Source organism: Bombyx mandarina, chromosome 01, assembly GCF_030267445.1.
Source record: "Bombyx mandarina strain Sakado chromosome 01, ASM3026744v2".
NCBI lineage: Eukaryota > Metazoa > Arthropoda > Insecta > Lepidoptera > Bombycidae > Bombyx > Bombyx mandarina.
The window spans coordinates 19,033,502-19,047,683 of NC_143208.1; the positions used below are offsets into that span (position 1 = coordinate 19,033,502).

Consider the following 14,182-nt stretch of genomic DNA (forward strand, 5'->3'; position numbering starts at 1 on the left):
ACAGATTAGTGTATTTTGTTTAATGAAAAGCAAAATATAAATACATACACTGGTTGAACTGATCAATGAAAATAGTATTGAAATATATTCAGACTATAAGTATTTTAACAGAGCAGAGATCGGATTTTAAGAACAAATTACGCCTATGTTCCTGGACATCGCGTATTTTAGAATACATTTATTAAAACTTAAAAAAAGAATATTAAAATTAAATTCGCCTTCATGATGCAATCGCTATATTTAATACTATAAATCTAATCTAAACCATTAGTATTGGCGCATATTTTCCCACTAAATCCCCCACAGAAGAATCATGATAATTATTTTTTAAATATCAAGAATCTGGTGTTGACAGTCAGTAAAACGTTGCCAACATTAAAAAATAAGTCTTAGTTTGCCAAACTGTGTGTGTTAAGGTTGTGTGAGTATTTATACATAATGTTTTTATCCTTACCTAGTTCGTTGTTTTTATTAAAACAATTTGTTTATCTTGTTGCTGGTTAAGTTTTTAATTTGATTGATTCCTATTTTAATATTTGATCTATGTTATTAGTATTTTTGTTCAACAGATTTGGAACGTTTTTATATATCTTCTAATTGTGAGCTTATTTAATCTCAAAATGTATAAGGCTTAATTCGGAAGAAAACTTGCCTACGTGTAACTTAAAAATATAAACATGTACTTAATTTTTATAAATAATATATACATATGTATTTATTACTGTCTTGAAGACTTATTTAAGTATATATATATATAATATATATTTCTAAAATATGTATTATTTATTAATAAAGTTGTATTTTGATATAATCTTACGAGAAAATCTCGGTTTTAATATTGAATTTACCAAGCAATGTGTGGTTTACATAAATAACTATTACATTTGAAATGAACTATTAGACCAGCGGTTTCTCAATCTGCGGGTTCGAGATTCGATACGTTTCAATTTGCTTTAATTTTTTCTAAAGTCTAATATTATTAACGTTAATGTAAACCTTCATGAGTGCTTTCGATTGTTAGTCAAACTCTATATCCTTCCTGTGGTTACAGGTTTGTAGATCGGTATGACAAAGTCGAAAATGTAAGCGTATTTATTTTTAATATGGTTATTGGATGGAATTTTTGATATGGTAATATAATATAATATACTTATAACTCGAATTGAAAACGTATCATTTTTTAAACAAAAATAATGTTTACATAAATAAATTAATACATACGGTATGTAACAAAAACGATGTCCAGAACAGCTCTGAAACAAAATGTAATATATTCGACTCGTTGAAATTCATAATTAATGTATCTGATAGCAGTCAAAAGACCTGTTATGTCTGCATAGTGGGAAGATTTCGCTATCCTATGCCCGCGTACTAATGCGTGCTTCCTTTTTTATTAACTACCCCGGTAACCAGATGTAATAGTTTCTGTCATTGTTATTCCTGATCTCTCAATCTATTAATATTCTAGACCGCAATTAAAAGCATAAACAGAAAAAATTTTTTTTTACGATAATATGGTTTTTATTTTAATTTTAACTTTTCACCGGTGTGTCATACGTGGTCCTGAGTTGAATCAATAGTCGTGAATAGTCGGCGGTCCGGGCATAGTTTTTGTTAGATCCTGTCTAAATACCTTATCAGGGAAACGAATTTATTTTTTTAATATATATTTGTATATTCTCTTCTCGTAATCTATTTTGTAAGGATCGAAAAGGGATGTAATGAAGTTAAAGTTGTTCGTAAAGTTTGACTTTGTAGTTATCTTTCACTTATTGAAATATCGTAGACGATTAATATACCGATGGCCATATATATTCTTACATATGATGTACTTCTTTAAGTAGATCCTTTGATCCTTTGATCTTCGATAGAGAATATTCAATTGCAAATTTGACTTTGTTATAAGTGTATTTTTTTATATAATTTTAATTTATGTACTTGCCAACTATCTCGGCGTGAAGTAATCCAATTGTACTTTTACTACTGTCTTCCAAAATAATGTTTTTATCAATTATTATTTTTAATATGAAATTAACGCTGCTGTTGTCTCATGGTGTGTAGCGAGCGACTCGGGACGCAGATACGTTGACGCCGGCTCCACACGTTGGCCCCAATATAGGCTCCAACGCCACTCGCCCGACGTGTAGATCTAGAAAATAGCATTGGCTCCAACGTTGGAGCGAACGTTGGTAGTTGGCCGTCGAGTATCGGTGTTCGCGATCTGTCCACATGTTGGGGCTTTGCTCAGTCCTGTTGCAATACGCGTCAAGTGTGCATGTCGCGATGTCTTCATCAACAAAATCGCCAACGGCATCATCTCCTTTGACGCGGCTTTTTCTTTTTTTTCAATAACAAATAGAAATTATACGCACTCAGTACTGTAAAAGCGCTTAGAGCAAATTCAATTTCAGTATCGCACATCTTTACGTTAGCTCTGACGGTAAGGAACTTATATAAGAGCCAACGTGTGGACACTTCACCAATTTAAACACTCAACGTTGGTAGCAACATTGGGGCCAACGTGTTTGTCGGTGTGAGACCGTCTCGTGCACTCAAGGGTGTCTCGGATACTCAGGTGCCGGATCTTGTTTCGGTGAATCGCGTTTGCGATCCGATGGTAGATTCTGCGAAGCACTGCTCTTGCTAGGGCCAGTATTAGCAACACCTCCCGGTTGAGCCCCGTGAGCTCACCTACTAGTTCGGTGAATCTAGAATAACCCCTCGAGGTTACTTTAATAGATACAAAAAAAAATTAAGGTTACTCAGGCTCGGCACCCTGTCAACATTGTTAATATCACTGACGATGATTTTTTGTACCCAGTGGCTCCTATTGCTGTTTATCGATATTTCTTTAATATCACTTGAATTATATAATGTAGGAGAAATAAAATTTCAAAAGTAGCCAAATATATACAAACGGCGATACTATTTTGTGTATTATTACATGAAAGATATGAATTTCTATAAATAATCTTAACTCGTATAGTGCGATCTGAGTACACTAAAATTGTGCATTAGTAGACGTGTTATAGTGTAAACTATAGATTTATGATATTAAAAATGTTTTTCAAGTCTTCTATGATAATCTCTGAATTATTCATGTCTAATTCTATGATAACTGATATTTTTTGTGCCAAATAACATTAACATTATAAATTATTATGTAATGAATGTCGTGTTTTACTTAATTAATATTCAATAAACTAAGTGTGGAAATATATTGTTTTTTTATTTATAAACGACTTAATGTACGTTTCCAACCAGCAGAATTTATGGCACTGAGTGGTGCCAGGGCGCATGCCTGAGATACAAATTTCAAAGACTATTTTGGAATATGATTGATTGAGATTGATATGATATTGACATGTTTCGTGTTCATTTTAAAAATGCGTCAGTGTATCGGCGATGTGAGTGAAATGTCAAGTATGTTATAATAGCCGGCAAACTTCTTGAGCATTTGTTGACGTAGTGGGGGTAAGTTCGCGCATGGTACACTCACGTGCAAAAACATTACTTACTCTGCGTCATAATGCTATTAAATTATTAAAATCAACATCTGTATTTATTTATATATTTATTAGAACATCAACAAAACATATAGGTTAATAATTGTAATAATTTAATCTTGGGGTAAAATAGATATTCCTTCTATTAAGTCAAAACTAGAGCTGTTGCCAGGTATTGGTTCAGTTGAAGCGAAGCTGGTATTTGTAATTTTTTTTTCGTTATCATAATCTTGACCATCATCATCATCACTGTTTTCATCACCCGAGTCGCTATCATCGTGATTAGTCGACATAGGGCTCATCGGTGTAGTTTACAAGTCGGTCGATTCGGTCTTCTTTTTTGTCTATAATTAATTATTTTTTGAAGATACATATTCGATTCGTAGTAATCGAATGCTACTTTTTTCAATTACCAGCTTCCGATTATTTTCTGTTCTTTTTTTCCATCTAAAGCCTAGCTCTTTCATGATACGTCGTAAGCTTCATTCCGAGCCATTAAAATTTATATCTTCTTTAAATTTTTCGAAGCCTTTCTACGGTACGGAGTTTCGCTGCTTGTTATGTAGTTATTATGATTACATCTTTTTATTACAGATTGAACGAAACTATCCATTCCGGTAACTTTCTTCTTCCCTGATCTTTTCTTACCCGGAGTCCGAAACACGGCGAGCAAGCCAGAGCCTTTAGCTTCCTTAATAATGCACCTAACAGTACTCACTGATGGTTTTGTTACTTCCGAAGTCTGTTTTAATTTTTCCATATAAGTCTTCCCCTGTTTTATAATGAAGCAATATACGTCGTACACAATTTTTCTACCCTTTCTTTTGAATACTACACCGGTTTGTCGCGGAATAGTGTATGTTTTATAAAAAATCAACAAACACTCAACAAATAGCAATGGCAACAAAGTCCACAAGTAATTATAACAAATAACTTAACGATTAATAACGATACTTTCCACTGTACGCAAGCGTACTTTTGGGAGCAAGCGGAATGAGGGCGCGGTGCGGGACGCAAGGTTCGACTGATCTACCAATAAAGCGCTCGATACGATTTCCCCTGCCGTCGCGCCTCACCCTCACCACCAAAGTGATCTAAAATTCGGTTCTGCGCAGTCAAGGTCATCTGCTCAAGAAGTTTGCCGGTTACTATAAATGTTTCAATGTTTTTAGTTACACACCACACCATGTTTTTAGTTCTTGGTCTTAAATATTGCCAGAGTAACATGAAGTGTGTTCACGAGTGCACGCACGGCACACAGATTACTCGTTGCCGTCATGATATCAAAAGATATAAAATGGGTTAGAAATATTCTAGCGAACTAAAGAAATGTGGCGTCGATCGAGCTAAATGATATTAGTACAGCATGAAGTTTACACTAGAAAGTTTTATAGAAACTTAATAAAATGGGATACTATAAACTTCCCCGGAAATTTTATGGGAAGTATAGAATAAAGTAATTTAGAGAGATCATTAGAAAGTATACTACCAAACCCGTAAAAGATAGGTACACATAAGTTAGAAAATTTAATTTAAGCTTTGCATACCTGAGTCTTGTATTGAGGGCGGAAAACGCTACTACCTATGTGATCTATCCACTGAAGTAGGAAACCTATGGAAATGAAACGTCAACAAAAAATTCGTGCCACTGTGACGTCATCTGGTCACAAAACATGGCGGTTTTAGTGCTGCCCACAAGATTTTAATGTTAGTAGGTTTTATCGATAAACGTTCTTGGCTTATTTTATTTTAAATATTGTTGAGTATGAATGTATTTGTAGAATTTATACTTTAATAGGAAGTAAGTATATTGTTATGTGCAAAGATGATGTGATTTAGATATTATGTGAAATCTAAGACGAGTTCGTGCTTCAAATTTTCCAAGTATACAATTAACGATTTTTAAAATTTGCTACACTGATTTTATAAAGTTGTCGTTTGCCGCAAAACATAAAGATATGACATAGTACAGTGCCCATCAGCCCATTTCTAGCATGCTGAATGTTATCGTATTTTGAGTACGTGTTTTTCTTAGACTATTACAATCTATTTTAATTGTTTTGCTGACTCTAAAGTCCGTAACACACTACCGCAGCGCACCTCAAGGAAGGTGCACCGCACTACCGCACCGCACGCAAATTTTAAACTTATCAAGGGACCGCCTGATAAAAAAAAACACCTACAGAACATTTATTCGTTAATAAAATTACAAACGTCATTCCTTGTGACTTCCTCTCTAAAATCACTTAATTATTAAATATTTAACGAATTTACAATAATGTTTTACTCACTGCGGAATAAAACTATTTTATTCAAATAGTTCCGAAGAGATTTTGTCGGTAGCCTTTTTCCCGAAATATCTAAACAGAATGTCTAAATATGTTTTGATAACATATTTTAAAGAGGTATTTTTGATTAGTGTCATGATCAATAGATTCCGACCGAACAATTGTGTCGGATTTTTCGGATGAGGGCTCCTTAATGAAATTAAATATATATAGATAATAGTTTTGGGGCATCGACTTTCTTGAGATCCTATAAAATATGTTTTAATTATTATTTTTGTATGTTTTAAGCATGATAAAATTAGAAATTTTATATAAGCAATCATATTAAATCGATATCAAAGTCAATAAATAATGTACAACCCAAAACAGACGGCCGAACTGACGTGACAATGACATTTGGCGCGCTAAACATGGCGGATTTTCGGCCTCATTAGACGGAGACGGAGACATTTACGTATATTCATGTTTCATTTTACGTACGCACTGAAATACTGTTATATTGTTTTCCTGCGAGTTAAAGTGCTGAGTAAGAACGAGATAGATATATGTTTATGTGTGTGCCTTCAAAATAGGTGCTATTTATATAAGCAATTGTACGTATAGAACAATATGTCGTGTCCCTACTATATAGGTCTATGGATCTATCTATTAGCGTTGAGCATAGATTATACACTTAATATATACGTTGAGTTTGACACCTTGTCAAAAGCATCAATTTAAAACGATTTTTTGTTATAATAATATAAATAACTTGTTAATAAATTTTAAATAAATAAATTAAACTGAAAATATGGTTAATGAAAAATTAAGAATGCGTAAGCAACTTGGTCTACTAGAAGGGGTGGCGCTTATACTTGGAATTATATTCGGAAGCGGTGTTTTTATTTCGCCTAAAGCAGTTTTGGAAATGACAGGGTCTATATGGGGGTCGTTGACCGTATGGGTTGCTTGTGGTGTGTTATCCACTTTCGGTGCTTTGTGTTATGCTGAGTTAGGTCAGTATTCTTATGTGTTCATTCACTCAAAAGTACTATAGGCGTTTTGTTTTTGTTTTTTACACATAAGACTTCTTTAGGCTTCGAACAAGACAAAAATCACCGTCATCACCATTTGGCGCTTATCCGTATAGCTAGATGTAATTTGAAGAGAGGTTGTAAAGCACGGAACCCATCGAAATCTATTGTTCTTCATTAGAAGAATTTTTTCAGTGCTTTCAGATAAATGCTGTTTGGTAAAATTGATACCAATATGTATCACAGTCGCAAAACTACCTAAATGACATGGAAAATTCAGTCCTTTTTTTTCTGTAGGATCTGTAGTTTCTTTTTTGTTTTTTTTTCCTACCTATTCTAGAAACGTCGAGGGATTATTCTAGATTCGCCGAATTACTAAGTGAGCTCACGGGGCTCAAATCTGATGACGTTGCTAACACGAACCCTAGCAAGAGCCGTGCTTCGCAGAATGAATCTACCATCGGATCAGAAACCGACCCACGCGAGATACTCAGTGGGCTGTGTCTGTGGGTTAATTTACTCGCCGAGCCCTTCGTCGCAAGCGACGGGTCCGACAAGAACGATGACCGGTGCTTAAGGTACCTAAAAGCACCGTTAGTGGATCGGGAGAATACGAAATGACGTGTTTTGGGCGACGTCGACTGCTTTCCATTTGTTGAGCAAGATCGAGAATGAAGTTACAGGCGGCCACGATGAGAGGGATCTCGTATCGTGCCGGTTTCTCGAAATGACGCACTGATGCCCATTGTAGCTACTTACTGATGGACTCTAGGTCTTGGTCGTCGTGGAGGCCGATCTGTAGCTATACACATCCTTGAAACATCACAATCTATACGTGTAAAACTCTATGTAGGTAATACTGTCCCCTCAATAATCTGCACTGGTAGATAGTAGATCTATTTTAGTAGACAGTATATTATGGAGTGTGAAATTATCACATTGAGTTTTACAACGTATATAATCATTTTATAGCCACAGGATCACATTTAGATTTCCTGATTTTACGTGAGCTGTGGTTATATGTATGAAGTTTCGAGAATTGGTCGTTCTGTTTCTAAGGAAATGTCACTAAGTACTGGCGTTCAGTACAATTTGTTATTAATGATTACTATGTTTTCCATTCTCTAAAGTATTTATAAGAAGCAATATCGCAATATCCCCATTTATCCCCCATATTACACCCTTATCATAAATCTATCGAAATCATATAAATTTTAAAATTTTCAGGCACAGCTCTTGTCCAAAGCGGCGGTGATTATCATTATATCAATGAGGCATACGGTCAGCTACCGGCTTTCTTATATCTCTGGGACGCTATTTTAATATTCGTGTGAGTTAGCCAGAAGGCGTATTCTTAATACACTTGAAATACCCAATATGGTATGGAGGGAAATAATGTAGAATTATATTTATTAATTCTTTTACGATTTAATCTCGAAGTTAATTTATATTTTAGAATTTTAGGGGTCACGGTCGAATAAGTTGTTACATGTCGACGTTTGTGCTAACCACTGTCTATCTCTGTCTACAAAATATAAAATATTTATAATTCACTTTTACACGTTACATTTCACACTGAATCCGGAAATGTTATACGGACAGTAAAAAAACTGAGAATAAAAGGGTAAAATTAATTTTAATTCCATGATCAAGTTTTAATTTCAAGTAGTAGCTTATTAACCGAAGAAAATACTAGAACGATATCACTTATTGATTGGGTATAACAGTATAAGACTCACTAATTAGCAAAATTCACGAATATTACTAATTAATAGTAACGTTCGTCGTTCTTCTATAAATATTTTATATCCAATGGTGCCATAGAAGTACTGACGTTGTCGGCACACAGCCCCTTCCTGCGCTCGCAGTTGGCGCCAATAATAACTATGACATTTAATCCAAAACTATTTCAGACCGACTTCGAATGCAATAATGGCTTTAACATTTGCCAACAATGTTCTCCAGCCTATTTTCAGTGGTTGTTTCATAAATCCTCTTTGTAGAAAACTCATTGCCGCCTCGATTATATGTTAGTTAAATTATATTCAATTTACTTATATATGTTTACTTTCCATATTTTTTTTGTTTTTTTTTTATATCGGTAACCTAGCAAATGGGTGAGAAGTGGGTAAGAGCTTGAATTAGTGGCAGGAAGCGAAACCACTTAGTTATGAAAATTAAGCCAAAATAATCTCCCATCTCCTTTCTCAACGCTGTATCTCACACTAAATTTTAAGCTGTCAAGCACCAGTCACCGCACTCGTCGAACTCGTCAATTGCGAACTGACCCATAGACACGACCCACTGAATTTCTCGTTGGATCTTCTCAGTAGGTCGCGATTCCGATACGGTGGTAGATTCTGCGAAGTACTGCTCTTTTTAGGGCTAGTGTTAGCAAATTCTCTCAGGTGGAGCCTGTAAGCTCACCTACCCGGGCGGGATTAGCTGTAATAGTCCCTTAGGCTGCCAGAGAATAGATAGGAAAAAAAACTAAATCCTTGAAGAGTTCATTCGAAGGCAAGATAGGACAGCTTCAATGTCAGCATGGGCTATAGTGAGCATTTAAAATATGATAATCACATTCGGACCTAATTATGCTGACCTAAATCAAAACCCTTTTCAGAACATTTTCTCATTCTCGTAACTATGTATTTAAATATTTAGTGTTTGGTGAGTTCGTATGCTGCCACACGCGCAACTCAATAAATATTATTTTTTTAGGTCTATTCACCTTCATTAACTCTTACGACATAAAGTTCACGACGAGATTACAAAACTTATTCACATTTACAATGCTGTCCGCAATAGTAATGGTCGTGGGCGGCGGTGTAGTTTGGCTGGCTGAAGGTTAATATTGAATTATTTGGAACGTTTTTAGAGTGATTGCATCTTAATAAGATGTAATTGGTAACCCAAAATTACCATACATCTGTTAATTCTAAACAAACGATTAAGTTTTTTTTTGTGTTAGTTTTTATTGGGATGGTTTGATTGTGGCCCACACATCTTTCCGGCTTCACCGCAATGGTGGGCGAGCATAAGCCCAGCCATCAGAGATAATGCGTAAAGTTGCGTTTGAAATAGCTATTGCTTTTCACCATGCCTCGGATTAAGCGTAACTTACTAGTGGTTTAAGTCTCCGTTCAAATGGGCCATAGTAGAATTAGGTAACACTAAAATCAATTAAAAATTTACTTAGGTATTTTTTAGGAAACACGCAGAATTTTTCCCACGGTTGGACAGGTACGACGACGTCCATAAGCGACTGGTCGATCGCTTTCTTTTTGGGAATATTCTCATATTCTGGTTGGTAAGTTTTGTATACATTATGTTTTTATGATAATGAAATCAAATTGAATTACATTTATCACATTATTCTAATAGTTTTAGTATTTAAATCAATAAATCATATATGCACGTCGAACATTTTTGTCCTAAGGAACTATTTAAACTTCATGGTAGAAGAGCTAGTCGATCCGTATGTGAATCTGTCGCGCGCGATATACATTTCTCTACCTTTGGTTACTATTGTATATGTGATGGCAAACATTTCTTACTTGGCTGTGCTTGGACGGGATATGTTAAGTACAGAAGCTATTGCTGTTGTTAGTATCTAACTATATAGAATTTTAATTAATTTGATGCTTAAGCTTAAACTAAGTTCAAAAAAAGGATATTTTGCATTCTGTGTGAAAACAGAACTGAACGATACCAATTGAAAAGTAATACAATAATTAACCTTAAATAATTTATATATTATGTATTACTAGCCAACCCGATAGACGTCCTGTGAACGGATACACAATAATTCATTCAAGTCGATCCAGCCGTTTAGTTGCAGTAGGTATACCTAGATGAATTACCTAGATACTGACGGCAACGCCATCTGCCGTGTTGATATGTGAATCTAAACCATCCAGGGCGCTATCCAAACGCATACAAAAAATCCTTCAAAACGGTTCAGCTGTTTAGGAGTTTAGTGACATACACACGTACAGTATAATTATATATATGTATAAAGATAATAATAACATTACATAAGCCATCCGCGATTATAGGTTTTTTCTTTATTGTTTGGGTGGGTGAACAAGCTCGGCTCACCTGGTGTTAAGTGGTTACCGGAGCTCGTAGAGATCAGCATTGTAAATGCGGGCTCCCACATTGAGACGTAAGTTTTAAATCTAGTTCTATAGTACAACAACTGCGCCACTCTCCAAGCTGGAGCGCATTACTGCTTCGTGGCAAAAATGCAGAGGGTGGTGGTACCTTCTTGTGCGGGTTCACAAAATTCCTACAATCAGTAAAATTCGGTACCACGATCTTTCAACTTGTACTCTTTCTGAACCCTTTCTTTGGACAGGATTTTGCCTCTAAAATTGCCGGATGGCTTAGTTGGATAATGCCGACATTGGTAGCCATTGCGACTCTTGGAGGTCTCTCCGTGAACATAATGACCTCATCGCGCATGTGCTTCGCTGGAGCAAGAAATGGACATTTACCTGAAATACTAGCGCATATTAATATCAAATGCATGTCTCCTGTGCCGTCCTTAATTTTCTTGGTAAGACAGTGGCTTGATTTGCAGCTTATTCATGTAATTGTATGCAATCTATATATAACTATTTCTTAGAGATTGGATCAGGCGTTCAAATAATTATTCACGTAAGAAGCATAGAAGTATGATTGGGCAAGATCTATACACGATGAGAGAGTCTTTAGAATGTATAATATCACTAAAAAACAAGAAACTCCTAAGCAAATTTCAAGCCTATAGTTCATCAATGCCTATTAATAAAGATACATACATATGCTCGTAGTTATTTCATTACTTGTCAACGAAATAAGAAGAAGTCTTTCAAAGATAAATTTAAAATTTGTTTTTAGATGTTATTATCGTTGTTGATGTTAATACCTGAGAATCTGACGTCACTAATCACGTATTGCACCGTTACTGAGTCATTCTTCACGACGCTTTGTTGTTTTGCTGTTATTTGGCTGAGATATAAGAGGCCGAATTTACACAGACCCATCAAGGTGTGTTCGTTTTAATTTTTAATGTAGGTACCCCTTGTACACCTTTTTATTCAAGACCGAATGCGGGAACATCACATACTTTTAACTTTTCATCTAAAAGAAAATGTACAAAGATTATCTTTCTCTGTAGTGAGTAGAATTTTTTATTATTATTCAATCGAGGCCTAAGTACTTATCGCTGAAGAAAGCTTACATTTGGTGAAGATTTCCATTAAGGGTACTTAGTGAACGAAAAAAACATTAAAATCATGAGCGACTCAAATTTTATCAACACAATGTTTGAAAATGATATAAATAAATACTACAAGATAGAATTTAAATTTTGTTTTAAATTTTACTTACACTTTCATCTGCATCTTAGGCGAAATTTTTCAACGTTCAAATAAGCTATATCAAAATAATATCGTAAGCTCTCACGGCGCATATAGAATCCATTCAATGTCGAATATGAAAACCTCTCACATGAGTGGCAAGCTTACAACCATCAGGCCTTCCGTGGACTCATGAGCAGCTGTGAATATCTTCCTCTATCTATTTAACTCCAGGTCCAACTGTGGATGCCCGTAATATTCGTGATCACCACGGCCTCCCTTCTCATAATACCGGTTGTGAGTGAGCCCATAGCTGTAATATCAGGAAGTCTAATCACATTACTTGGTCTGCCTGTATATTATACTTTGGTGAAGAAAACTCCTAAAAGAATCGCAAATTTAACACGTAAGATTTTGATTGAATATCTTTTGATTATAATATTTATGATCGCGACAGAGCACGTGCGGGTGATTGCATTAAATTTAAAGTAATATGATTTCATTTTTTGGAATCTCTCAGTTTTGTGATGACTGATAAATGTAGTTTGGAATGCAATACTTCATGAAATTTTATTTCCGTTCGTTAATCAATTAATACAGATTATTGTTTTTAGCGAAGTTAACGCGTATCTGTCAACTATTGTTCCTGGTAGCCGCCGAAGAAGACGACTAATAAATAGCCTTCAAGCCAAAAATCAATATTTTTTTAGCTTTGGTGTGATATTCTTACATACTCTTTTATGGTTGGACTGAGCTAAGGATTACGCTTTGATTTTATTGCTATAAGTATCTCAAAGCAATTATGGAGTGATGTATAAGTAGTGGGATCGACGTGGGGCATATAATTATAGTTATTTGAAGTCGTCGTGGCCTAACGGATAAGACGTCCGATGCATTCGTGTTGAGCGATACACCGATGTTCGAATCTCAGGCGGGTACCAATTTTTCTAATGAAATACGTACTCAACAAATGTTCACGATTGACTTCCACGGTGAAGGAATAACATCGTGTAATAAAAATGAAACCCGCAAAATTATAATTTGCGTAATTACTGGTGGTAGGACCTCTTGTGAGTCCGCGCGGGTGGGTACCACCGCCCTGCCTATTTCTGCCGTGAAGCAGTAATGCGTTTCGGTTTGAAGGGTGGGGCAGCCGTTGTAACTATACTGAGACCTTAGAACTAACATCTCAAGGTGAGTAGCGCATTTACGTTGTGGATGTCTATGGGCTCCAGTAACCACTTAACACCAGGTGGGCTGTGAGCTCGTCCACACATCTAAGCAATAAATAAATAAATAAAGTTATTCATGCAGAAGAATTCTTATGCAGACTAAAAACATGTACGTGATCTTTTGGAACGTGTTTGATAACAATTAAAAACTGTATTAGAGACATGCATATTGTAAATTAACGGAGTCGACATTTTACAGTAAATGTCTGTTTCTTGCATCAGCGAATTGTATGCGTGGATATTTTATTCTCAGTGACCTCCAAGAGTTGCGATGGCTCAATGTCGACAATATCCACGTAAAACTCTCCGATATTGTGTAATATTTATTATTACTTTATAGCTGCAGTCAAACTAATACATACATGAATACCGAAAGTACTTATTGGTTGAGATAACTGAACGAGCTCTCGGTCTACCTGGTGTTACCTGAGCAAACCGGAGCTCATAGATATCGCGACATGTACACCTCCATCTACCTTGAGACATGAGGTCGTCGTCTCAATTGTGTTGTCTAAAGGCCGTCCCACACTACAGACCAGAAAAACGTGAATAGAATAGAATTTTTTATCCCTACCTATTCGCTGGTATCCTAAGAGGCTATTCCAGTTACGGCCGGACGGGTAGGTGAGCTCACGGGCACAACCTGAGTGAATATATGCTAACACTAGCCCTAGCAAGAGCAGTGCTTCGCAGAATCTATCACTGGATTGGAATCGTAACCCACTCAGAAGATCCGGCGAGAAACTCAGTGGTATATGCCAATGGGCTAGTTCGCTCATCGAACTCTTCGTCGTAATA

General features: G+C 35.7%; 1 protein-coding gene across 1 annotated transcript; it reads left to right on the forward strand.

The window, feature by feature from the left end:
• The first annotated feature begins 6,584 nt into the window (after positions 1 to 6,584).
• On the forward strand, positions 6,585 to 12,825 carry LOC114249221 (Y+L amino acid transporter 1). Its single transcript, XM_028182709.2, has 10 exons — positions 6,585 to 6,789; positions 8,035 to 8,137; positions 8,721 to 8,836; positions 9,529 to 9,654; positions 10,018 to 10,117; positions 10,247 to 10,412; positions 11,168 to 11,368; positions 11,692 to 11,841; positions 12,387 to 12,558; positions 12,767 to 12,825. Exons 1-10 carry the CDS (start codon positions 6,585 to 6,587, stop codon positions 12,823 to 12,825), a joined length of 1,398 nt encoding a protein of 465 aa, XP_028038510.2.
• Positions 12,826 to 14,182: the final 1,357 nt, after the last annotated feature.